Source organism: Drosophila elegans, unplaced genomic scaffold (assembly GCF_018152505.1).
Source record: "Drosophila elegans isolate 14027-0461.03 unplaced genomic scaffold, ASM1815250v1 contig_476, whole genome shotgun sequence".
Classification (NCBI taxonomy): Eukaryota; Metazoa; Arthropoda; class Insecta; order Diptera; family Drosophilidae; genus Drosophila; species Drosophila elegans.
The window spans coordinates 20,243,003-20,267,325 of NW_024545863.1; the positions used below are offsets into that span (position 1 = coordinate 20,243,003).

At 42.5% G+C, this 24,323-nt stretch overlaps 6 protein-coding genes across 10 annotated transcripts; all 6 read right to left on the bottom strand.

Annotated features, from left to right (window-relative positions):
• Positions 1-4,439: 4,439 nt before the first annotated feature.
• On the bottom strand, positions 4,440-7,952 carry LOC108139318 (putative aminopeptidase W07G4.4). 2 transcript variants are annotated; one of them, XM_017262024.1, is made up of 5 exons: positions 7,841-7,952; positions 7,487-7,587; positions 6,183-6,459; positions 5,802-5,900; positions 4,440-5,724 (listed from the first exon to the last, which is right to left on the bottom strand). In XM_017262024.1, exons 2-5 carry the CDS (start codon positions 7,498-7,500, stop codon positions 4,588-4,590), a joined length of 1,527 nt encoding a protein of 508 aa, XP_017117513.1. In that variant the 5' UTR covers positions 7,501-7,587; positions 7,841-7,952; the 3' UTR covers positions 4,440-4,587. The 2 variants fall into 2 exon arrangements, with proteins under 2 accessions (XP_017117513.1, XP_017117514.1); XM_017262025.2 differs by lacking the exon at positions 7,841-7,952 and having other exon boundaries at positions 7,487-7,776.
• Positions 7,953-8,262: 310 nt separating this feature from the next.
• Positions 8,263-9,509, bottom strand: LOC108139319 (protein BCCIP homolog). The gene is made up of 3 exons (XM_017262026.2): positions 9,296-9,509; positions 9,111-9,237; positions 8,263-8,923 (listed from the first exon to the last, which is right to left on the bottom strand). The coding sequence occupies exons 1-3, from the start codon at positions 9,416-9,418 to the stop codon at positions 8,280-8,282; spliced, it is 894 nt and encodes a 297-aa protein (XP_017117515.1). The 5' UTR covers positions 9,419-9,509; the 3' UTR covers positions 8,263-8,279.
• A 353-nt stretch (positions 9,510-9,862) lies between these two features.
• Positions 9,863-10,568, bottom strand: LOC108139116 (protein Abitram). The gene has a single exon (XM_017261729.2). The coding sequence runs from the start codon at positions 10,566-10,568 to the stop codon at positions 9,921-9,923; it is 648 nt and encodes a 215-aa protein (XP_017117218.1). The 3' UTR covers positions 9,863-9,920.
• Positions 10,569-10,586: 18 nt separating this feature from the next.
• Positions 10,587-11,023, bottom strand: LOC108139117 (COX assembly mitochondrial protein 2 homolog). Its single transcript, XM_017261730.2, has 2 exons — positions 10,809-11,023; positions 10,587-10,748 (listed from the first exon to the last, which is right to left on the bottom strand). The coding sequence occupies exons 1-2, from the start codon at positions 10,887-10,889 to the stop codon at positions 10,587-10,589; spliced, it is 243 nt and encodes an 80-aa protein (XP_017117219.1). The 5' UTR covers positions 10,890-11,023.
• Positions 11,024-11,756: 733 nt separating this feature from the next.
• LOC108139238 lies at positions 11,757-19,801 on the bottom strand. 4 transcript variants are annotated; one of them, XM_041709747.1, is made up of 14 exons: positions 19,397-19,674; positions 19,010-19,248; positions 17,496-17,579; positions 17,093-17,167; positions 16,742-17,026; positions 16,644-16,682; positions 16,320-16,397; positions 16,183-16,260; positions 16,048-16,125; positions 15,336-15,985; positions 14,955-15,276; positions 14,424-14,596; positions 13,694-14,149; positions 11,757-13,190 (listed from the first exon to the last, which is right to left on the bottom strand). In XM_041709747.1, exons 2-14 carry the CDS (start codon positions 19,068-19,070, stop codon positions 12,765-12,767), a joined length of 2,805 nt encoding a protein of 934 aa, XP_041565681.1. In that variant the 5' UTR covers positions 19,071-19,248; positions 19,397-19,674; the 3' UTR covers positions 11,757-12,764. The 4 variants fall into 4 exon arrangements, with proteins under 4 accessions (XP_041565681.1, XP_017117396.1, XP_017117398.1 ...); XM_017261907.2 differs by lacking the exon at positions 19,397-19,674 and adding an exon at positions 19,754-19,801 and having other exon boundaries at positions 16,742-17,167; XM_017261909.2 differs by having other exon boundaries at positions 16,742-17,167; positions 19,543-19,675.
• A 909-nt stretch (positions 19,802-20,710) lies between these two features.
• Positions 20,711-24,135, bottom strand: LOC108139240 (endochitinase). The gene is made up of 7 exons (XM_017261911.2): positions 23,996-24,135; positions 22,872-23,493; positions 22,413-22,536; positions 21,838-22,329; positions 21,596-21,781; positions 21,185-21,367; positions 20,711-21,041 (listed from the first exon to the last, which is right to left on the bottom strand). The coding sequence occupies exons 1-7, from the start codon at positions 23,997-23,999 to the stop codon at positions 20,886-20,888; spliced, it is 1,767 nt and encodes a 588-aa protein (XP_017117400.1). The 5' UTR covers positions 24,000-24,135; the 3' UTR covers positions 20,711-20,885.
• Positions 24,136-24,323: the final 188 nt, after the last annotated feature.

A 24,323-nucleotide genomic window follows, 5' to 3' on the forward strand; every position in this document is an offset into this window, starting at 1 on the left:
TTTCAAAATAATTCGATTTCATTTATTACTGTGTACCTATACACGCTTTAGCTTGCACATTAATGACTTTAATAATGGCTTAATGAGACCAATAATCATTTAAATTTTATTTCCACACGTTAAATTGTATTACAAGCTGTAAAAAATATTAGCACTGTTTTTTGAAATAAAAAACTATATTGATAAAAAATAAAAACGCACTTTAAAAGGTTATGTAGTAATCTCTTTAAGCTATTATTGAAATAGAAAACAACGATACCTTTTATCTTAAGGGTATCTACGTGTAGCATCTCGTGGTGTTGCAGCTCTCTTATCGAGTCGACCACACCTTTCGTTTTGACTGGGTCTTGTGACCTTTGGCAGCCTTGACAATTGCCGCCGCCTTTGCCTTTGCAGTTGCCTATGCATTTGCCTCAAGTTCAAGCCCGCTGGCAAACCTGAAATCGCCACATGCGGTGAAAGTAAAAATTCATAATTTAACACCCCTCCCCGGGCAGTTGCTAACATTTTACCCAAAGAGGCCATAAAAATGGCAAACCAACTGCGCTCGACTCGGAGGTGGCAATGGCAACAACAAACGGTGTTGGTGCATTGGCATGCAGTTTTCCAAGCCCCTTTTTACCACTTCATTAGCCGGCGAGCGGGTCGAATTCGGTTGTCGGTTTTCGGTTTTCAGTTTTTGGCTGTGGCTGTGACTGTGGCTTTGGTTTTCGGGCCTTTCTTTTACTTTCGTTCGCTCGGCGAGGAGTTTTCCGAATAATTTTGCCACCAAGGTGTGGGCCGGCCACACATTTTCTCGCCAAGGCTGAGGCCGCGTTGATCATGAACATGACACAATATTATGGATTATGAGGCGCCTTTTCTACACACTGAGAAAATCTTCGGATATTTTTAGTCTTCTTAGGGAGATTCAAAATTATACCATCTTAAATTCTTACGGTTTTTCAAAAATGTAGTTCTAACGAAAGACATTTTTATTAAAAAAGGTTGAAAAGCTAGACTTTATTATTTACATTATTTTTAACTTTTTTTTTTTTTTTGAACGGGCCATTAAAAATTAAAATAATTAAACATTCACTTTATCAATAAACCACATAAATGTAGTTTATTGTTCCATTTAGTCAAACTATTTTATTTTATTTTGTTATTTATTTAAGACAATTTAGTCACAAAATTTAATGAATTAGTTAAAATAAATATTTTGGATTTATAGGTCCCACCTCAGAAACTTTTTATTATTATGTATTTCATCTCAATGATCCAGTTATATAAAATAAATATAATTTGAATTGCAATGGCAATGAAACTTGTGTACTTTTTTCGGTGTACTTGTTACTACTGCGGGTCGCTTGTGATTTTCTGTGTTGCTGTTGGCCAAGTAAAATCTCTTGGTGTGGCAAAAACATTTCAATTCCTATTCCAAATTCGACTAGAGTTCATAATTTAGCGTTTATTTATGAGTTGTCAAGTTGCTTGGTACGTGACTTGTCGGCCTTGTTGGATTTTCAAGTTCAGGGCGCCGGCGCCTCTGGGAATCCCGTTTAGATCAATTTGATATTTATGGGTTTATGCAGAAATTTGTCTGTTCCCAGGCAGGATCTGTTTGGCCCACCCATGCACAGGGATCGGGCTCGGGATCCGTGGCTCATGAATGAACGAAAAACAACTGCAGGCGGGGGAGGACATTCAATATGGATCCTGGGCAGCCTTGAACTTCGATTTGAGCAGCTGCTGCTGATGCTGTTGCTGTTGCTGCTGCTGCAGGGCATCATCTTCCAACTGGTTGGGCACATGGGAAACTGCCCGAGCTTTTGGCAAGGATCAAATGACTATTGGCAGCTGGCTGCCTCAGCTTCCGATTCACACGCTTTTTCCCTGCTTACTCAAGTGAGGCCAAGCAGGAGAGAGGGGCCACCAAATTGGCTAACAATTTTCAAGCGGCTGCCGCTGCAATCATTGGATTAATTTTAATATGTCCATGGACTGGGCTGTTTTCGACCTAGCCAGCAGCATCTATGATTATGGGCTCACGGCATCGACTGGCCGACAAACACATGTACATAAATGTAGCAACATTGCTGCCACTGGAATTGCGACCTCTTTGGTGTTGCTGTTGCTGCTGCTGCTGCTGCTGCCGATGTTGCTGTTGCTGCTGCTGTAGCTGGTTACGAAACCCCAAGAAAAACTTCCGCATTCATTTAAGATCATTTCTGTCGTTTGCTGCTCCAAGTGGTTGCTGCTGTTGCTGCTGCCGGTGCAAGAGTTGCAAGTTGCAACAAGCAGCAATAGCAACAGCAACAGCAACACAGCCCCCCTCATTTGGTGTTGCTTGTCTGTTGTTTGCTATTATTAATGCCGCCGTCGCCGCCACCACCGACGTCTTAAGTCCCCAATCCCCAATCCCCAGTCCGCAGTCCCCAGTCTTGAGTCCCCAGTGGTATGTTTTCTTCATTTGCCGTTTTCGCGACTTTATGGATCGGGGAGCAAAACTGCGCACACACTTGGAGCCAGTTCGTCTGCTTCCAAAAGACAAGCGCCCAATTGACAAGGTGTTTTGGTGATTGTCCATACCGGATTGCTGTTCCTCATTGCTGTTGTTGCTGTTAAGGGGTTGTTGTTGCTGATGCTGTTGCTGTTGTTGATGTCTTACTGGGGGGGCAGCCTACCAGTCAGCTGATACCGATCCAGTCTTCAATGGAAGTCGAATGCATAATCCAAAGAAACATTTAGAAGCTGATGAGATTGACTTAGGAAACTGGCCAACTCTTTTTCTTATCACCATTCATAAAATTAATATTTTTGTAGCATAACTTGTTACCATTTTGTAAATAATGGTCCATTTGAATATTTTAACTTGTTTTACATACTTCTACTTTTCGGGATAAATTAGAACTAATTTTGGGCATTTTTAAATTCACTGTTCTTTCAAAAAATTATTTTATAATCTTTATTTTAATTGGTTCAACTCGCCCTTGTTAGTGGTTGGTCAAACATTTGTATTTGTTTAAAATACGCCAGTTTGAGTTGCATTAAATATTATTTAAATTATGGATTAGCCAAACTGTTAATGGAAATATTGCTAGAGATATGCCATTTTCTATACTGGTCAAAATGCAGATAAAATGTGCTCAAGCCTTGAACACTTCAATATCCCTAGTACAAAAGATGGTAATTGTTAAAAATAAAAATTGAAGAGCTGGTAATTTGTAAGCATGACTGAATAAAAAAAACCCTTATACTTGTTTGTGTTTAATGAAATTAAATCATTAAAGTAATCGATAATCACGAAGAACATTTTACAAAGCGAATACAAATTGTTCTCACAAATCTAATTAATCATCTGAAATATGAACCAGATTTAGCAGCAAACCCGCACATGACAGCATTCAGGAAGCCGTTAACCAGTCCTGCCATAATCAGGTCAACTCTTGGCTCGCAGCCCGTTACATGGCCAAGAAGCGCCAGAAAGCTCCCAAGTGCGGAAATCTTCTTTCTTTTCTCCTGTTGCCACTCCACTTTTTTGTGCCGCCTTGGCAATAAATTCACACTAACGGGGCGAAATGGGAGAGAAGTCAACGAAAAAGACTTTTACGTTCATCAATAATAAGTACCGTTAGCCCGGTCAGAGCCAAAGTCTCTGGCGGGCTTGGCCAGATGACCAAAAGTGGTCAGTGCGACTGTCAATAAATTACCCAGAAGCGCACCCGAGTGGCGGAAGAACCAAGTTGCTTCTTCGGCCGCCGGGAGAAGGCCAAGAACGGGAAGACTCTGCTGCAGAAAGAAGTCTTCCAGTCTTTCAGTCCTCCAGTCTTCCAGAAGAAGGCCAACGTGAGCCAACGGTATATTATGCAATCACAGCATGAATGAGACACTCTTGACCGAGTTTCCGAAGCCAGGCAATAACGGTACCACGACACATGCGACAGCTGACAAGCGGGCCCCTAGTATAGTAGTGGCGTACCCAAGTTGCACGCCCAAGCTCCATGGAACGAGGCCCAAAGAACGAAGAGCATGGCCAAGAAGCGACTAACGGGTTCTAGGCTGTGGGCCAAGCTGAAAAAGAAGGCGCTCAAAAGAAAAGGCTGCGGCGGGGAAGAGCCAAGAGCTAAAAGCCGTATATGGCCAACAAGAGCTCGAAATGCAGGGCGCCCGCCAATTATGCAAACAATGAAGCAGGGAAATGCAGTAATAATAAAAATAAATAAATACCATAAGACCTGGATCAGCACATGACGGTTTTTATATGCCCTTTGGGATCTGTTCTCCATTATGGAAATTATAAATAAATGCATATAAAAAAATATGCAATAAAATCATTTAGTTATCGGTACTATATTTCCTTTTGAAATTGATAAATTCAACAACAATTAATTTAGGCAATTGATATTGAATTTCTTAAATCTCAAATGTTAGTAGTATCCTTAAATCAACACACTTGATACTTTATTGATTTTGCTTTTATTAAAAAACGTGATGCAGTTAGTGGACAGAAAGATAATATTGTTGGTTAGCTATGCGTATTTTTGTGTAAGTACGGGTTCTGGCATCGAGATGGCGTACTCCGCGATGAATATATGCTCAAAGTATTTACTTCGTCAGATGGGTCTTCACCAAGGAAACAAGAGGGGCAGCTGTGGGCATCGCTGGGTGTTCACCGGCACTGCCGGCAATATCAATATGGGTGTACTTGATCGGCAGCTGGGAGTCCAATCCGTGCTTGTCCAATCCCGAAGCCTTGATCATAAAGGCAGCGGGCACCTGGTGTCCTCGAGGCGTCCGCACCGATGGTGCATTGTTGGCCTGCACCAGATCCTCGCCAATCACCTTGCCCGCATTGAAGGCAAAGTCGCTGGGACGGAGTACGGAAACCTCGAAGGGTTCGCCGAAGGCCTGACCAGCAGCCTGCAGTTTCCTGGCGTGATCCTCGCGATGGGCCACGCTGTTGTCGATGGCAATCGACTGGCCCTCGCCGGCCGAGATAAAAGCATGTCCGGTCAGAGTGGCAATGGTGAAGAGATGCGGGTCCGGCAGATTCTGCTCCACGACCATCTCCTTCATCCGGCAGAGAGCATCGGTCATGCACATACGGCCCTCGGCATCGGTGTTCCCAATCCTCACATGGAGACCAGCTCGCGAGGTGATGATCTCATCGGCCACGTAGCACTCCTCTCCCACCGAGTTGCGGACCATGCACAGGGCTGCCACCACATGGATGTCATCCGGCTGGAGTTTGCTGACCACCTGCATGAATCCGGCGGCAGCGGCTGCTCCGCACTTGTCGCGCGACATGCCGGCCATCACTCCGCCGGCCTTGATGTCAGCGCCACCGGTGTCATAGGTCACACCCTTGCCCACCAACATCAGAGTCTTCCTCGCCGGCTTCGGGGGCTTGTACTCCAGGAAAATGATGCGACCGCGGTGACGCTCCACGGCATCTGCTGCCCGATTCACAGCCGCGAACAGGGGATACTCCTTCTCCAGGACCTTCGAGTCACTGATCACATTTACGTTCAGCTTGTCGAACAGCGGCTTGATGTACTTTTCCACCTGGATTGGTGTCATGCGCTCTGGGTCTCCAACTCCAATGTCACGGGCCACAAAGCGACCGGCCTCCAAAATCAAAGCCTCCTTAAGAATCTCCTCCGCCTTGGGATCGTTAATCTGGACACTGAGCTCAGTCACGCGGGAGTTCTTGCAAGATCCTGCCTCACGCAGTTGAATGGGCTGAAAGAAAGGTATATTTAAAATGGGTCTATTAACAATTTATTTTTTTAATTTATTTTTATACTATATATACTTACCACATAAAGTTGTTCCAGGGCACCAAGAACTGTGCAGAGCTCGGCCTCAGGGAAACGTTTAACCTTGGGCACGTACAACAATGGGTTTTGGAAGCCAGCCTAGGGAAAGTGGACATTAGTTATTATTATCGCTTCATCGAATTTTTATTTGATTTTGCCTTGTCGATATATTATATTTTTAGTTTACTTTTTTGATTCAATGAATATTGTATCAGCAAATTAAGAGAGGTAATATGTATCAAATTAAAAAAAAATTCAAATTAAAAAATAAGAAAATAACAGAAAACATAATGGTATTATATTTTGTATCATTATTAGTTTGGTTTAAAATTCAAAAATGTAAGTTGAATCATAAGTACAGATAGTTTTCTCAATACCCACCTTGAGCACCTTCTGCATGGACTGCTTGGCCGCCTCCTGGTAGCTCCTCACATCATCGTAGTCGGTCAGCTCGGAAACGGGGGCATAGACCACCGGCTGGTCCACATTGGGCGCCTTGAAGCAGGAGATGCTGCTGTCGAAGGACTTGTCGTAGCTGCGGTGCTCCTCGAAGGCCGCCTTCAGCTCACTTGGGACCGCGTCGCGATCGATGATGCACAGGCAGTCGTTGCCCGCCTGGCTCATCAGCTTGTTCAGCCGGAGGGTGCATGGAAGCATTCTGGGGAAGCACACATAAAGTGCGCAATTGTGCGGAATTGTTATTGATATTCATTAAGAAACATTTCTGGGTGTCAACAATATATGCAATGGCGTTTGATTGCACTGCATTTTATCACGTCATAGGGGTTTTATTAACTGATACAATCGCTCACGTTGCACAACAACCCCTAGCCTTTATTTTCGTATTTTTGAAATAAAATCCCCATTGAACTAAAAATGACCATGCCCATGTCTTAAGATTGTATTGCTTCCATTTTAGCCTCATTCCTGGCGCTGAGATTATCTTAATTTAAAGTGCTATAAAGAATTGCGATAAGCACTTGGAATAACCACAATCATAAACTAATTTCCCAATTTGGAAAAAAAGGTGTACCAGCACACAATTTACAATAAACAACATTATGGCAAATTTATATAACTATAAATAAAATCTAAAAACATAATATCTTAGCTTAGACCTTGTTTTACCAAAAATAATTAAACAGTCCATTTTACTTCCAACAATCCCATAAATTACATTTTAAAAAGTTTTTATAAGTAAATATTTTGAATACAATGAAACATTAAATTCTTATCTTGGCATGGACCTTGTATGACCAACAAAAATTAAAGAAAATTTGAATAATTTGGACTACTTTATTCCAACTCTCCCATAAATTAGGTTATGACCAGATTAATAAAATAGTTGTCACTTACATTGAATCCTTATCACTAAAACGTTAATATTTTCCTCTATTATCTTTCTCCTTTTCGATACAATTTCTCCAGACATCAGTTGATGAATTGTTATCTTTTTTAAAAAGATAAAGTGTGGAATTTCATGCACAACAAATTAAAACCAAGATATGGCAAGATATAATTTTGGTATGGCTTGGTATACAAGAGGGCTATACGATTAACCATGACTGTAAAAGATGGCGAATCTCCGAGAGCTTTCCCAATCGATCGCTAAGCGTGGCCAGATAACTAATCCCCCATAATTTAGGCACACCCACTAATTTAGCACCTAAGTAGTTTGTACTCACTTTTCGATACCCATGTCGAGTGTTTGGAGGCAGCAATGCGACTTGGTCGGTCGGCAAGTGGGGCGTCACTGAACTTCAAGTTTTGAGATGGGAGCAAAGCGCTGCAGCGAAAACAGGCGATAAGGAGCGGTTCTGATAACTCTCTATAGTGCGATTTGCAATGTTCTGGCTGGGTGGCCAAGCTTTTTATACGTTTAACAAACGCCAGCGGGCTTTTGTTTTAATTGTTACTTGGCAACTTGGTGGAATACAAATCGGACGAGCGATGATTAATCGCCAGTATGATCGCAATGTAATACTAGAACTCGGATATTCGGATATAAACCGTAAACAACAAAGGCAAAGTCTACTCACGTCGCTCAGTTGGGAGTCTTGCCAGTCACGTCCACTTCGGGTGATGCAGTTTCTTGGCCAGAAAACAAAGGTTTTCACAGTAGACCAGCCGGCATGTGCGGAGCTTTCAAACGCCGGCCAGCTGTTTGCCATTTGCCCGCGTTGCCAATCGACGCGATGGAGTTAGAAAGCTTTGGGTTCGAATATTTAGTACACTCGCTGAACTGTGATCCTACATACACACATCCACAAATTGTATCTTTAATGTTTATAAAAAAAACGAATTACTTGCAGTCTTTTTAAAAAACTAGTTTGGTGCTATTACCAATTAATTAACACATAAGAATAGTTTTTTTTTACTGTTTTGCTGTATTATGCCATGGTGTATACACTGCCTAATCTGGGATGTTAAATTTTCTTATATTTCTAGAAAAACACCACTCTTCAACAGAATTATTATTTATTCACCATTAATGAAGCCCTGTATGTCGTCAACTAGTTGTGGCAGCTGCTTGGCCTCCAGGACCAGAAGTTTCCGGTAGGGAGTCATCACGGCATCGCCTTCCAGCCAATCACCAGACATCCCAGAGTCCGTCTCAGAAGCCACGGAATACTCGAAGGCGAACTTGGCCCGGTCAGAAAGCAACTCATCCTCAGCATTGGTGTAGTTGTCCTCTGCAGGTTTTCCCTTCTTGGCCTCTTTTCTGTAGAACTTAACCAGGAGCAGCAGAGTGCCAAAGTCGAACTTCATTTTCTTTGCCTTGGCTGCTTCCATTTCCTGCTGGAGATTCTGCAGCAGTGGCACAGAGATCTGGGCTGGTATGTTGATGAACCGCTCGTTGACCAGGAAGCCCACATGGCGTTGTTCGCTATCGAGGAGCTCCTTCAGTTGCTGTTGCACTTGCTCCGAAGCGTGGGACTTGGCGCGATCTTGTAGGTACGTTCTTAGCTGAGCGATGCTGGGCTGGTCCTTCTTGGCGGTCAGATTCAGCACGGAGGTGATCCCGAAGACAGTGCCATCCTCGACCATGTTTTCGTCGTCCGTTTCGCTCTCGGCACCCTCGTCGTCGCACTGGCAAATTACGCTTCCCACGTAGTTTTGTGCTGGGAAAAGGGAACGTTTTCTTAGACTGATTTATAAGGAAAATAGAGCTGACTTTTGGAAGTGGAAGATCTAAGTTTTAGGAGAAGCCAAAACATTTATTGTCGAATATGTATACATGATTCTATACAGCAAATGTTGTGTTAAGCCCTTGAGAAACCCTACCTTTCAATCATTTTGCATACTCACCTATGATCAGATCCGCCATTTGGTTGCAGTTGATGTGGGCACGTAGGAACAATCTCTGCAGCAACTGTGATATTCCCTGGGCGTCGGGATCCACTGGAGCACGACCCTCGAAGTCAATTTGCACCTCCTAATAAATATTAAACTTTAAAATATATTTGTTCTGGTTCTGTGGGGTCCTCACTCACCTCGTTGCCTCGGTACGCATCTGGGTGCGGTTCGTCGTCATCGTCATCCTCGCTGGAACTGGAGTCCTCGTCGTTGGGGTCCACCTCCATCGTATTTAGTTTCTTTTGCTTACTAGCAGACATTTTGCTTGTTTAGTTTAAGAACTTAGTACTGTTCCTCTTCCAAATAAAAATAAAATGCGGCTTCAACAGCTGTTTATCATTCACACGTGTTGCTTCGCGTTGCCAACCATTTAGCATAGAGCTGTTAGCGTAACAGAGCTTTGTAAATATAGAAGCGCGTTAACAGACAATGTAAAATCAAAAATTATTTATTAACTTTTTCTCATGAACTAAACAGAAAAAAGCTTAATAAGATTAAACGATACCAATTATATTAACAACAACACACTTTAGGAGTTGATTTTAAAATAATTTTGTTCCCTAACATTTAAAAGGTATTATGCAGAATTATTTTATAAGTCATAGTAAAAATAATTAATTTTTATTACAAAATAATTTTTTGTACTGTAAATAAGTTCCCTTGCAATTAAGTGTCCTTTAACAAATTTATCTCTTATAAAAAAATACAAGTTAATACATAGACTTTATTAAACTTGACTAACAATGAGAGTTAAGGTCAGAATTACGTTTCCCGCTCCTCCATCGGGAGACTGTCTTGTTGGTCATGGCTGGTCTCGATTTTGGGTAGCACCTCCTTCTTGACCTTCAGGCGCGCCTCATACTGCTCCTGTGTGAGCAGACTCGCCTTGATTGCATCGCAGTTCTCGATTTTGGGCAGAAGAATGGCAAAGAAGCCAGCTCCCTCGGGCAGTTGCTCCAGGAGCTTGGGTTCCTCCACCAGCGCGGTGTTCACCTCCACCAGTTTGCCCCGAATGCAGCTGGGCACCTTGTAGGTCTCCCCGCTCTCGGTGGTCAGCAGGGCCAAGGTGGACTCCGGCTGGAGGATCATACCTCCCTTTTTGCCCTTGCCCTTCACCACATTCTGGCTGCGATCTACGTTCCCAATATCGAAGTTCACCGAGGAGATGCCCTGACCTGGACCAGGATGATCGGGGGCCAGGCAGATCAGACAAATGCGATTGGAGTGGTAGAGCACTTGGTAGGGCACCTCTCCCTTAAAGTAGTAGTATCTGGTGAAGAAGCGATCCACAACGCTGGGGTAATCCTCCTGGTAGCCATCTGTTATGGGACTAACCGACTGTCCGCAGATCACCTGCTCCTCGTGCTCGAAATAGAAGGGGTCCAGCGGATCCTCTGATTGGACTGACATCTTGGGTGACCAAGTCCTCTAATTACTCTCGCCCTGGATCAACTTTTCCTTGTACTTCGCCTGACGTTCGCGGGCTTTGGCGCGATTAGCGGCCGATCGGGCAATTCGTTCGCCCTTGAGACACTTTACCACCTTGTCGTCGATGGAGTTGCAAATGCCCACGAATTTGGCGAATGCGTTCTAGAAGTAGGATTCCATAGTTAGAGTTACCAATTCTGATAATTCCTTGCATAAACTCACGTTTTTGTGGCAGGCCTGGAGTTCCTCAATCAACTGGTTGCAGGCGGGCGTGTGCAGATGGGCGGACAGGTCCGTATGCATTTTCAGCTTAATCCGGGTGAGTTTATGTTCAGTTTCCCGATTCTTACATAGAATAATAAAGTAGTTAGTTACTACTCTATGCCGGAGGTGTGTTGTCAAATATTGTTAGGTAATTTCAGTGTTGCCAGATGAAAAACCGGCTTAACCCTAAATAATATCGCAGAACCCCGATTTCTCCCTAAAAAATCCAGTTTTGCCCCTAAATTCATCACATTCTTTCTTATTGCAGAAGGAGACGGAAAAATGTATTACATTGACTGAAAATTAAAGTTAAACTTCTGTATTTTGTCATTTTTTTATTAAAGCTTGCTGGCACTGCATATTAAAATTCTTTAAAATCAATAAACTTTAAATTTTAATTTTAATTTTCACGTTGAATAGTATTCTCTCTTAAAATTCTCCCTAGACCATCTTTTTGATGGGGGGGAAACCCCTAATCTGGCAACACTGAATTTATTTTATGATGGTCATCCTAATGTTATACGACTGCGGATCCGCCAAATTTGAACTATTGTGAGCTAAGCATTTTCTATTGCATCGTTTTAAAAGTATATTTATTAAATTAAACCATTTTTCGTCACAAAATTTGAAAATTTGGTATTTTGATATTAAAAAGTGTACATCCAATTTTGATTGGCCATTATTGTAAATGTTATTGATTTTAGTGAAATAATGGTTGGTATTTCGGGACCCTGAATTTTGCCGGCAATTGTAAGGAATATTTTTTAGCACAAGAAGTGCTATGTAATAAATATTGGTGCGCATCTTCTGCCGCCTTTAACCCGCTTATTTAAACATATATATATTTCTTTCCATGGACTGTCATGATTTTCTAAATCAAATGGCTTGAGTAAAACACATAATTGCTTGGGGTTTTCCGTTGTTTTATTTAGTTGTGTATTTCACCCGCTCTCACAGTTCATTTTACATAGGTTCTCAGTGTGTAAAATTGATTATTTGTATTTAATGTAAACGAGCTGCTTACGCTCTTAAACAAGTTCATTTTATCTCACATGCGTCTAAGTCATTCTTGATTAAATATGTTAAATTCTTTATTATCGTCTTCACTGTTTGCTTTTATCAAAAAAGTCTTATCAACTACGAAAAATCGTCAGGGTCAGGAACCAAAAAACAAAAAATTAAAACTTTACGAAATTCCATTTGCTCTAAAATCAAATCTCAAATCTCAGATTTCAAAATCAAAACTCTGCGCTGTTGTCCACTACTATTCGAGGAAAGAAAAGAAAAAACTGGACAGTTGGGAATTGTAATGGGATGCTGGCCAATGAGGGGTCGGATTATGTGGGTTGTGTATGGGTTAGAATTCGTCGATGGTTCGTCTATTAGCTATTGCTCTCAGTATGGGTTAAGTGCTGATCTACTCGCCTAGAAAAGACTCGATGTTACCTCTCTACTCGGTTAAATATGAAACTATTGTGTGTGTGTGTGCTTTGCTCTCGATATTGCATTAGTTTCCCTCTCATAAAGCTCTCAGTTCGGTTAAGTGTAATATAATAATTGAAAATAAAGATCTCCTGCAACGCGGTTGAATTCGAAAAGTCTTCTAAGGCAACCGTTGCTCTGTCCCTCTCGCTAAATCCCTCACTCTCTCTCTTTCTCTAGAAACAATGGCCTTGTTTTTCTGTCTTGCGCTGTTGTTCTCTACCAATATTTTGGGGGTTTTTCAACAAAGACAACAAAACTTTTCTCCTTTGCCCTGTAAGTGTGTCCCCTCTCTCTCACGTCGCCTTTCTCCATTTCTCCCTTCTCGATATTTATTCTCTATAGACGGTTACCGGTGCCGATGTCACATTCTCCTATCTCTCCCTAAAACAAACTAAATGGCAGGTTTTCTCCTCTGGAGGAGCCAACACCTCAACTCGTCTTTTTGGGATCGGCCTGGCTTAGGGCCCCACCATCCCCATCCCGCTGCTGGGCCTCGATGGTGGCCAAAGCCGACTCGGACATCTTCTTGTACTTGCCGGCCAACTCGGGCAGCTCGTAGGCAATGGCCAGGTCCAGTTTGGTGATCGGGCAGCCGCGGAAATAGGTGCAGGTGTCCCTCAGCTTCTTGAACTCGTACAGCGGGTTCAGGCGGAAGAAGTCGCGGTAGACCTCCGGATCGGGCAGATCGTAGCGCGAGATATTCGTCAGCGTGGAGAGTCCCTCGTAGATGTGGTAGTTCTGCGGATGGTCGATAATGTCGTCCGCAATGCGCTTCTTGTTGCCGAACAGCGTCTTGTGGTTGTTGAACGTGTTCAGGTAGCAGTCCACCATCTTGGCGTGGTTACGCACGCGCACCTGTTGATTACAAATATTTATAATGAGATATATTTAACAGCTTTTACAAAAACTGAATATTACAGATATTTTCTGCTTAACATGCTTATGCGATAAGTTTAGTCATATATATAAAAAATTAGCGTTCATCTTACAGTTCAAATTTGACATTTAAGAATAATTGATCCATTTATTTGATATTTGAAACTTTTGCATTAAGGACTGCTGGAATATGTGATTGAGCTTAAAAGCAAACTATTATAATTTTTATTGAATCTTAAACAATTGTACTTCCATTTATATATGTGTATTTTGTTATTTTAATTTATCATCCTTGATTCACGGTGCAAATTAATTATTACGTATACGCCCGGTAAATAATATTATATTACACTTAAAATCGTGATGCACAATTTAGCTTAGAACCCTAACTGATTCATTGAACTGATGTCACATATTGCCCAAATTAGCGCACATGTCCAAGCGAGTTATCATAAATATCACACATACGCCCGAGTACTCACCGCGAAACGGCGGGCGCTGGCGATCTTGTGCTCGATGCGCTTGTCGATGGCCGTGCGCAGGTCACGCAGGAAGGCGCGCTCCTGGGCGAGCAGCAGGCGGGCCGGGGCGCCATCCTGGTAGGGATGCGTCCACAGCGAGGTCGTGTACATGAGCGGCGGCTGGGCGGAGGACATCAGCGGCGAGATGTTCCAGATCAGGGCGCCCTGGACGCGCAACAGCTCCTCCGGCTTGACGGTGTCCGCCTTGTTGAGGATGATGCGCGTCTGGTACTCGCGCCCCTTCAGCTGGTCGAGAATGGCCTCCGTCTCGGGACCCACATCCAACTTGGCCGGGTCGTAGACCAGAAAGATGATGTCCGCGCGATCGATGAACCACTGGCAGGCGTCGTTGAAGGGGAAGACGCGGGACACTTGTTTGCGCACCTCTAGAATGCCGGGTATTTCGACGATGTTGACCTGAAAAGCACATCGCCAAGTGCTTAAATTTAGTAATTCTCTCTCTGCCTTCGCTGCCTTACTGCAGCCCGCATCAATTTATTAATAACGAAATTAATGCAGTCTGTGCGCTAAAAGCTATAAATTCCGATTGGCAGATGGCCAGCTATTTGCAGTTTCCCAATCGACGAGCTGCTGCCCTGGGAGACAAGTTAATGCTTGGCTGCACCTGACGGACGAGCTAGTACTAGCTCTATCCCTGATCTGCCCTGCCAGATATGGGTCTATAGCCTACCTTCTCGAGGATCTTGCTCTTCATCTTCAGGCCCCGCAGGCGCTCCTCCAATCCCTGGCCGAACTTCTGCAGGCCAGAGAAGGTGTAGTCCGCCGCCAATTGGGTGCCGTCGAGAACCTCCGTCTCGTTGCCCCACATCAGAATGTTGAAGTAGGCCGGAGAGGGTTCAGCACCTGTTTTTGGTTGGGGAAAGACAGTTAAGGTAAATTTTATTGGAATAAAGAATATTTATATAATTAATATAGGTTGAATTTTAAGTTTAAATTGTTTTACAAAACACCATTATAAATTCTTTATATCTTTAAACATTTTTAAAAGACAACTTAAATTAAAACAAATAATTTTTGAGGTGTAAATAAATTAAATTTTGAAAAGTATGAGCCTTAAAGATCTTTTGAAATATACTATATATAATATTAAAACAAGGCTTCATACATACCATGACTTAACACGTTTATTTAGTTTTATATTTTAAAAATTGAATAGGTTGATTCTTAATTTAAAAATGATACTATTATATTAAATACGTACCAGTTCTCAAAGAGTTAGGTGTGTACTCGTTGTCGGTCAGATAGTTAAGGATGGACGACTTGCCACCCGACCAGGGTCCCATGAACAGAATCAGTGGCTTCGAGAAGATCTCAGGATCGCTGAAGTGGCGGTTGCTCAGGTCGCGGTACTTGTAAAGAGTCTCCAGGGGCTTCACAGCGTTCTCGTAGATGCGCTTAATGTCCCGCAGGATGATCTCGGCAACATTGTCGGTGGCCTTCTCGCGGGCATTGAACTCCTCATCGAGTTGGAGCAGCTCGGTGATGTGCTGGCGACTGCGACGGTTTTCGGGGATAATTCCTTCCTAAAAATAATATTTTCATCGGTATTTCAAGATTAAAAGGGTGTTTTTTAGATACTAACCCAGAGAAGCTCGTCTTCTGGCTTTGTGTCATCATCATCTTCATCGTCATCATCAGCGGTTTCCTTGACAGCATCGACCTGCGGTTCATCCTTGGCTTCCTCAGATTCCACGGCATCTTCCTGGACGGTTTCGGGTTCCTTGGGAGCGACTTCCGGCTCTACAACTTCCTCCTCGGCCTCTTCGACTGGAGCAGGCTTATCCTCCTCCTTAACTTCCTCGGATTCGACCTTCTCTTCTTCCTGTTTGACTGGTTCCGGTTCGGCTTCCTCTACTTCCGGTTCCTGCTCCTGCACAGCTTCCTCTTCGGGCTCCTGTTCTTTCACGGCCTCAACTTCGGCTTCCTCTTCGGCAGATTCCTTCTTGACGACTTCCTCCTCTACGGGGAATTCTTCGGCAGGACTTGGAGGAGCTTCAATGTCAATGACGGGAGCAGCATCAACTTCGCGTTTGCTGCGCTTCTTGACCGCCTCCTTCTCGTCCTCATCTTCGTCGTCGTCATGATCGGCATTCTCACCGCTGTCCTTGTGGTCGTGCTCATTGGGAACTCCATCGCCATCCACATCGCCGTCGTGCTCATTCAGGATGCCATCACCATCCAGATCGTCGTCCTTTTCGTTTGGCACACCATCACCATCCAGATCTTCATCCTCTGCAGGGGTTTAGGGTCGTTTAAAAAACATTTAATAAATATATATTTAAAGTTAAGCTTACGGGAATTGTTGGTGCCATCGCCATCCAAATCGTCATCCTTTTCGTTCTTCACGCCATCTCCATCAATGTCTTCGTCCTCTGTGAATTTTAAAATAAGTCTCAAGAGCTTAAAACGAAGATTTACACAATACTAACCGTGGTTTACTTTGCCATCACCATCCAGATCGTCGTCATCGTCATTATTCACGCCGTCGCCATCAAGGTCTTCATCCTCTGTTGATTTCAAAACATTAATAAATAAATTTCTCCTAAAAAGAACTTTGTTTGCCCACCGTGATTGACTTTTCCATCACCATCTAGATCTTCATCTTCCGAGTTGGGAACACCGTCGCCATCAAGATCATCGTCCTCTGAAATGTTCAAAAATTAATGAAAAACTGTACTGTTTAAGATTACCCATAAGCAAGTTAAGATACTGAAATTAAAATAAGATTAAAGCGCTATCTGAAAATCAAAAAAGGTATTGAAAGTAAGCAAATTATTTTTTATAAAAAAAAAACAAATAAATTAACCTAATAATGAAATATAAAAATGTAAGCTTTTTAATTAGGCAAATTAATTTTTATGGACAAAACGAAATGTAATTTAAAACATACCATGATTTAGGGTGCCATCGCCATCTAGATCATCATCCTCTGTGGGATTAGATTAGGAATTTAATATATAAGTCGATTCCCTGATCGACCAAACTCACCGTGATTCGCCTTGCCATCTCCATCGATGTCTTCGTCTTTATGGTTGGGCACACCGTCCCCATCGATGTCCTCGTCCTTGGAGTTTGGCACACCATCCCCATCGATATCGTCGTCCTCATCATTCGGTATGCCATCGCCATCAATGTCCTCATCCTCTTCGTTTGGTATGCCATCTCCATCGATATCATCGTCCTTGTCGTTCGGTATGCCATCCCCATCGATATCATCGTCCTCGTCATCGGGAATACCATCTCCATCTAAGTCGTTGGCACTTTTCGCGTCCTCTGTGGAATCCAATTCGACAGTTTCAATTTCAATCGTCTCTTTCTCATCAACCGCGGATAGCCCACCATCATCGTCATCATCGTCGTCGTCCCCACGTGGCTGATCGGATTGCAGTTCTCCAGATCCATCTCTGACACCATCTGAAAATATATATGCTTATGAAATATCCTCAAAAAAGACTATAAATTGAGTGTTACTCATTTAAAAAGGTTTTTTGAATTGCCAAAATGATATCATTCTGGTCTTTAGATATATCTTAATGGCCTATTTAACCAAATTTATTATGTGGTATGACACTGAAATGTATAATACCGATTGTCTTAATAATACTGTTGAGACTTTAAGATTTTAAGCAGTTCATTTAACTGGTTTCAAAACAACTTAATATTTTGTAATTAAAAACAAAATCCACTTATGTTCTTTATGTACAAAGAACTAGATCGTAAAATATTTTAAAAAAGCCCTTACCTGTTTTCAATTCATGTATGGCCTTTTCAATGTAGGGTCGACATTCTGATTCGCTTGGTCCGACATCGGCATCGACAAACCCAACTGAAAATTGTGGAGAAGAGCATGACAGGTCAATTTGTAATCCGAGTATTGCCCAGAAACCAGGAAGCCCTAAGAAAGGCCCTAAGCTATATTCATCTTGTCATCCAAGAACAATGGCCGCACTTTCTCAGTTTGATGTCAGCGCCAACGGCGAGGTCATTCTATCTGTTCAAACTTGACATTATTTATGGTACTCGCAGTGCACAAACATACACACTTCGGAATATATGCGGCGGATTTATGAATTTTATTTTTAAAAGATGAAAACTCAAACACATTTCGCCAGCTTGTGGATGAGTAAATTTCTGTACCATTCTGTTGGCTGCTCGCCCACTTTGGCCTTACTTCTTTATTTTTGTTTCTCTTGGCCACCTTACTGCTCCGAAAATCCGGATGCGGGGGCGTTCCATTTGCAATGGAATATTCTACATCTTCAGAATTTTCTTTTTGGTAATGGAAGGTCGTCTTTTGAGTGACGGACTGGTGGTGAGGTCGCTCGGCTAATTACTTTCGTATTTTCAGACAATTAGGACAAATGATTGACTTGGCCATATATCAAAAGGCAACAATCTAAGCCCAATTTAAATGAGTTTGCTTATCGGCTTTCAATGTGCAGGTTCCCTGTCGTCGGATGAATTAAATGAATAAATTTATTTCAGGGCGTTTGTGGGCAGGAAGCTATTTGAACAATTTCGCATTTCATTGCTAACCGCATTGATAGAATTATTTATACAAATTTCGCCGACCGCCTGCATGCATATTGTGTTTATGTTGCTGCAATCGAGCCCATCCCAGCCCATAATATATATAGTACACGGCATTTGCGCCATTTCTCATTTTTCTATCCATTTCCCTTTTTTTTTCTGTGTCTGTTTTGCAAACTTGAGCAAACCAAACAAAATATACAGAGACATTTCGCACACACGGGTGGGAAAATAGATAGATGGAAAGCGCTCACAGAGCGCAAATAAAATAACTTAAAAATTTCTAAATTTAAAAATATTACAAACGATGACAACGAAGAGCGACCAAGCGGCGCAGAAGTCTCAGTTCTCCCGAAAAAAAGTCGGCAAACTTATATCTGTATCTGTGCTGCCACTAGTGGTTGGCCAAGTCAAGTGTACGGGGCTATTCTAATATACCAATGCCCAAAGTGTCGTCCACTGACGTTTGCAGACACCAACACCGACCCACAAAATATAGAGAACGCACAAACTCAGGCAAATATTTTTAAACGTATATTAATACATATTTTTTTTTTTCAGACGTTTTCCTTCTGTTTTTCTTGGCTTTTTGTTATAAAATTGCATAATGCCTGCCCAGGCTGCGTGAAAAAGTGTCAAGAAATTTGAAAGCGCCCCCTCGCCCTTTTGCCTTACATAACGAAGTGGAAAGGAAGCGCGAATATTTATGATACTAAGAATACTCACCATGATTGGAGACGGCGAGTAACGTTAGTCCCAGGAGGAACCAAATGGTTAGCCGCCCCATAATAATCAAAGCAACAAATTATCCTCGAGTTTCCAGCTTGGTTAGCACTTTAGCCACGTCATAAATTCTCCTTGCAAGTTTTCCGTAATTATGAATAATTATGGAAAATTAAAATTAACACTTTTGCTCGTATTCTGCATATATATGCATCCGCTATATATGCGCTCGTTTAAATGCACTAAATGAAAGAGTAAAGAATTCGAAAACCAACGATTATTTAAGGCCAGAGAGCCAATGGATAATTTTTTTAGCTAGATGTATATGCGTATGGGATAGGATGTGTGTTGGAAATTTGGTGTTTATATATAGGTTATATAGGCTCGCACAAATTTTGTCACAGTTTTAATGGATTTCGAATTTTGCACTTGTTCGTTATTTCTTTCACTTTGCAGATCGATTAGTTATCAACAACAGTAAGTAATTGTATTATTTTAAAGAATTCTCGCGCTGCCGATAGCAAAATTTAACCAACAATCGTCTGCTGGGTAATCCTTAGTGTCCCTTTCGACGATTGTTAGCTAAATAATTTGCTTATTTCTGGCCGTCGTGGTCGTCTTCGTTTTGGTCGTCTGCGCACGTCGTGTGCGTGTCGTTTTTTGAACAGGGCCAGCTCGAATTTTCCCAACACCTATCACATCTATTTTCTATCTAGCCTGAAAGGAGGAAATTTCGGTGTGCCGCACACGAGTATACGAGACGATCTCTCCCGGTCCAAAACCAATTCGTAACTCAACATGCATATACCATGAATTTACCTTGTGACCGCGAAAATTATTCGATTTTGATATTTTCGTAGCACGAATTTTTGTCAAAAGCACACACAGTTGAGTGAGTGAGTGGGTTTTCGCCTAATGCTCTTTCAGTGTTTTCCATTTTCCTTTTTAATTTCCTCTCGCCGGGTGGCGCTCGCTGCTGGCATTTTGGGCACAACCCGGCGGATTCTTGGGCAAAGCCTAAGGGAAATTAATAGCATTCGAGTTGGAAACTTTTTTTTAAATTATTTAAGTATTTTACTTATTTTCTGTTTTTTGTTTTTAACGTTCTTTGATTGATTGAATATTTCCTTTGCACTTGATCACTTTCTCTCTCAGCACTTTCGTTTTGGAAGAATGTTTAATTATAGACAATGCGGTGCTCATTCCGCATATTGCTCAGAGCATCATTTGAGCCAAAAAAAAATAATGTTTCGAAATCAAGATTTTGGGCTCTTTGCGATTTGTTTCGTGTCACAAATGCTTAAGTTCCATTTCCCCCACGCTCTCCGCACACGAGTTGAGATGGTGAAAATCAAATGTTAAGGATTGAAATTATACATTTCGCTTTAGCATTTATCATTGCTCATTTGTATGGTTGATTGCACGAACAGCTGTTCGCTGGTTGTGTTCCAAGGCTACCATCCTCGGTGCACCTCACCTCACGTCGCCGCGGACAAGTGAAAATGTGTCCCAAGCCATTGCGTTTATTAGCGTAATTAGAAATGGCAAATTTTCGAACAAATTGCCGCAGGGCAGGGGAGCATTACGTATACGTAATCCCCTGTTCATTGGGGCTTTATGTAAGACTCGTTATGCACCATCACGCATTGTTTTATTCTCAAAACGATTGCACACACCCCTAATAGTGCTTTAGTGCTTGGTTTATTGGTTTTTAAAGTCATATTTATTTTTATTGCTTTCGTCTCGATCAACTTTAAGTCTCTACAATGCTATTAAATTAAAATACTTAGACACCTACTTCTAAGTGTAAATAAAGATTTTCCCACCTTATGCTAGATTTTGAGTTTTAAATAATTTAGAAATATGTATTTTGGGACAGTTAGTGGGCCTCGTTACCCTCTTGCTTCTTCTTCGTGCGGGTGCAGTAGTAGCGATCGCTATTCTCAATCCAATCGCAGACATTCAGGACCGTGTGGAAGGCCGTTCCCTCCTTGCACTCGAATTCCACGGGCTTGCCATGGACACACCGGAAGTACTGTGGGAGAAAATGGTATTATGAGTAATTAAAATTACATTTGTGTTTTTGTATGAATCTCTAGTTTTGGGGGGAAGGATATATTATTATCGAACAATATATATTATTACAACAAATCACTGTGTCACCTGTTTTCCACTTACCTTTCGACAATTGGGATGTGGCACAAAGTCTCGGTTGGTGCAATCGATTTCGTTGGGATCAAACTGGGGTTCCATTGGCTGTGCGGGATCTACAACTTCCAAGGGCTCTTCAGTATTTTTTTCCGGAGCAGGAGTTGTTGTTGTGGTGGTGCTGGTGGTTGTCTTCTTGGGCTTTTTAGGTTTCTAAAAAAAATTAAAGAATTTAAAATGAAATAACACTGGTATTCTATTTTGAATCTACTAATTTAATTCTTGAAAAAGTTAAGAGGCTTAAGAGTAAAAAGTATAGTATTAAGCAATAATAGTTATTGACACACTTCTTATGTTCCATTCAGCTCAAACTATTTTTAAAAGGCTTGAACGTTTATTTGGTTTACATATTTAAAACCGAAAAAATGTTCTTTTTGTTACCTTTGTGGTTGGTTTTTGGGTTGTGCTACCCACGGTTGGCACAGGTCCAGATGTTGGGCTTACTAGGCTCGAAGTTGGCTTGGGCTTTGGCTTTGGCCTCTTTGTGGTGGTCGTCGTTGGTTCAGTCTGGACTAATTGACCCTCATCCGGATTTGGAGGAGTTGCTGGCGGCTTTGCCCACTCGGGCTGAAAAATAGGAAATTTCAATAATCTAACCAATCGATTGGGGAGTCAATATTTACCCTCGGTGTTGTCTCCCTTGTTGGTTCCGGAACGCGATAGCTCCTCATGTTATCGTAGAGGATCTGCATCAAGCCGTTCTTCTTGCCGCACATTCCATGGAAGTCATCCATATCGATGGCCCACGTCATGGCGCCGGCGTAACCTTTCTGTTTGATGTAGTCCATCTTGATCTGGACGGACGCCTCATTTTCGTAGCCCACCCACTGGGTGTCCTTGTAGGTAAAGGGCACCATTCCGGCGTCGTCCCACTCCACGGTCCATCCTTTCGACTTGTCCATCACCTCCGTACAAATTTCGTAGTAGGCCAGGAAGCCGCTGGCATTGGTATAAGGACCCGGAGCTCCGCCACCCGCCTCCTTGTTGATGTAGGTGCCCATGTTGTAGTTCTTGTTCGATTTGCTCAGCGTGAAGGTACGGCCGTAGAACGGGACGCCCACCACCAGCTTGTTGGCCGGGCAGCCCATCTCCTCCCACAATGCAAGGCCGTCGTTCTTGAATGGCGACGCTAATTAGTTTGGCACCACAATCAGCAGCCCATCCCCCCTCTCCCTTGATCTCTTCGTATCTCACTTACCACATTCAGCCGTTCGTATGCGTATTGGTCGTGTTTTCGCTTGTACAGCGGACTGTGCACGTCGGCGAATCCGGCCCAATTTCCCCGCAGGTCATAGGTCATGGCGTGAATGGCATCCAGCAATCTGCAATGTGCGAAAATAAATCAGCGGGATTCGAAGTTTTTGGCTTTGCACAGTCAAAATATATTTGTCCCTGATATATTACCTAAGATTTCAAAACGTGTAAAAAACGATAAGTTAAAAACCATTAACCATTTGTTAGTCAAATCATTGTGCAACTTATTTGGGATTTTTCTTAATCAGCATTAAGATAAAAGATTTTACCTCAAACTAAAATTATTTTAAGTAGGTTTAAAAAACGATGTAGCGGAAACTGTTAGAATTAAAAGTGAACGTGGGAATGCCTTAAGATTTCTCAAGTATACAATAATCAAAGCCCCAAAATGATTTCTACTTACTCGCACAATTCCGGGACATGGTAGCCCTCTTGTAGCCGGAATTTGGCCACCGGCACAGCCATGGTGATCTCCCATCCTCGACCCTCGCGATCGAAGGCTCGTCGCAACTCCTGAACAAAATACAAGAACTTGTCCTTATCCCCAAAGGAGCCACCGCGATCCGTGGCTCCCGGATACTCCCAGTCCAAATCGAATCCATCGAAGTTGTACTGTTTCATGAAGCGTACCACACTACGTATGAAACTCTGGCGGCGATCTCGAACAGCCACCATTTGGGAGTACTTTGAGCCACCTTCGGCCCAGCCACCCACTGCCACCTGCAGTTTCAGATTGGGATGGCTCTTTTTCAATTGTGTGAACTTACTGAAGCCCTCTTGATCGACATCCAAGTCAGGATCGATCACCAGGACATCCCAGCTCTTGTCGCTGACACCGATGAAGGAGTAAATCAGATGAGTGCACAGGTTGGCAGGCACATCCTCCAATCCATAGCGTCCGATTCCAGGTCGATACACTGCCCAGTTGCTAAAGTAGCAGACAATTCGAGAGGGCTGATCACTGGCCAGCGTTGCAATTGGCCAGGAACATATCACTCCCAGGAGCAGGAGCGCTATATGATTCACTAAATGGGATATAAACCAAAAATCGAATTTACATTTGAAATTAATCGTTTCTTAAGAAAAATTTTAAAAATCATATAATAACGTATAGAAATAAGAAGAACTTAATATTATTATCATTCGTATAGTTAAATCCAATGCCTAAATAGTTTTTTAGGCTTTAGGCAAGAGTTTTACTTTACACACTTTTGAAGTAAAATATTTACGTTGCTTTTTTTTAAGCCACTGCCATTATTTTATTTTAGTCCCGAGACCTTTCAGGAATAATCCGCGTTGCTTTGTTATTTCTCAGTAAAAGAATCGTTAAAGCCTCTCCCGATTCCCACTTACGACTCGTTTTTCGAGATCTGCGTGACGTGCATTTATAATTGAATGTAGTCCGAGTCTCTTGTTGATCAAATGTTAGGGACTGTGTTTATGGAACCGCTAAGGCTATGTGTCCATAATGCTGCACACCCCAAGTTCATTCACCGATTTGCACTTTGTATGCACGGCCAGGCTTACCCATTTCTTAATGCTCCTCCACACAACGAAGATCGGCCAAGACTTGAATATATCGTGTAGAAATATATATAGACACTGAAATCGGGGGGAATCTCGAGCGTTGTGCGTGCGACGCGCGTTTGGCGTCAAATGACAGTCGAGCTCTCGATCAGCTCGACTTTTATAGTGGGAGGCGTTGGCTCAAAATACTCTTTTTGCAGTCCGGTTCTTGGATTGCGCCTTTGTTCCTGCGTAGAGTGCGTGAGAGGTGCGATTCTCCGAAGAAGCACTGAAAAAGAGGGGGGCATGGTCGCGGAGGGGCGAAGAACGGGCTTTTGTGTTTCTGCTG

What these genes read in the sequence shown, in the direction of transcription:
- LOC108139117 (XM_017261730.2), bottom strand. Translation starts at nt 10,889, where the DNA reads ATGCATACGGACCTGTCCGCCCATCTGCACACGCCCGCCTGCAACCAG. An exon ending in TCCAGGCCTGCCACAAAAAC is followed by an intron (nt 10,749 to 10,808) that starts GTGAGTTTATGC and finishes TCCTACTTCTAG; the next exon opens with AACGCATTCGCCAAATTCGT.
- LOC108139319 (XM_017262026.2), bottom strand. Translation starts at nt 9,418, where the DNA reads ATGTCTGCTAGTAAGCAAAAGAAACTAAATACGATGGAGGTGGACCCC. An exon ending in ATGCGTACCGAGGCAACGAG is followed by an intron (nt 9,238 to 9,295) that starts GTGAGTGAGGAC and finishes AATATTTATTAG; the next exon opens with GAGGTGCAAATTGACTTCGA. An exon ending in AATGGCGGATCTGATCATAG is followed by an intron (nt 8,924 to 9,110) that starts GTGAGTATGCAA and finishes CCCTTTTCCCAG; the next exon opens with CACAAAACTACGTGGGAAGC.
- LOC108139116 (XM_017261729.2), bottom strand. Translation starts at nt 10,568, where the DNA reads ATGTCAGTCCAATCAGAGGATCCGCTGGACCCCTTCTATTTCGAGCAC.
- LOC108139238 (XM_017261907.2), bottom strand. Translation starts at nt 19,070, where the DNA reads ATGGGGCGGCTAACCATTTGGTTCCTCCTGGGACTAACGTTACTCGCC. An exon ending in CATACATGAATTGAAAACAG is followed by an intron (nt 17,168 to 17,495) that starts GTAAGGGCTTTT and finishes ATATATTTTCAG; the next exon opens with ATGGTGTCAGAGATGGATCT. An exon ending in TGATGGAAAAGTCAATCACG is followed by an intron (nt 16,261 to 16,319) that starts GTGGGCAAACAA and finishes TGAAATCAACAG; the next exon opens with AGGATGAAGACCTTGATGGC.
- LOC108139318 (XM_017262024.1), bottom strand. An exon ending in CCATGCAGAAGGTGCTCAAG is followed by an intron (nt 5,901 to 6,182) that starts GTGGGTATTGAG and finishes CACTTTCCCTAG; the next exon opens with GCTGGCTTCCAAAACCCATT. An exon ending in CCCTGGAACAACTTTATGTG is followed by an intron (nt 5,725 to 5,801) that starts GTAAGTATATAT and finishes CCTTTCTTTCAG; the next exon opens with CCCATTCAACTGCGTGAGGC.
- LOC108139240 (XM_017261911.2), bottom strand. An exon ending in CATACGAACGGCTGAATGTG is followed by an intron (nt 22,330 to 22,412) that starts GTAAGTGAGATA and finishes TCGCCATTCAAG; the next exon opens with AACGACGGCCTTGCATTGTG. An exon ending in CCCAAAAACCAACCACAAAG is followed by an intron (nt 21,368 to 21,595) that starts GTAACAAAAAGA and finishes AATTTTTTTTAG; the next exon opens with AAACCTAAAAAGCCCAAGAA.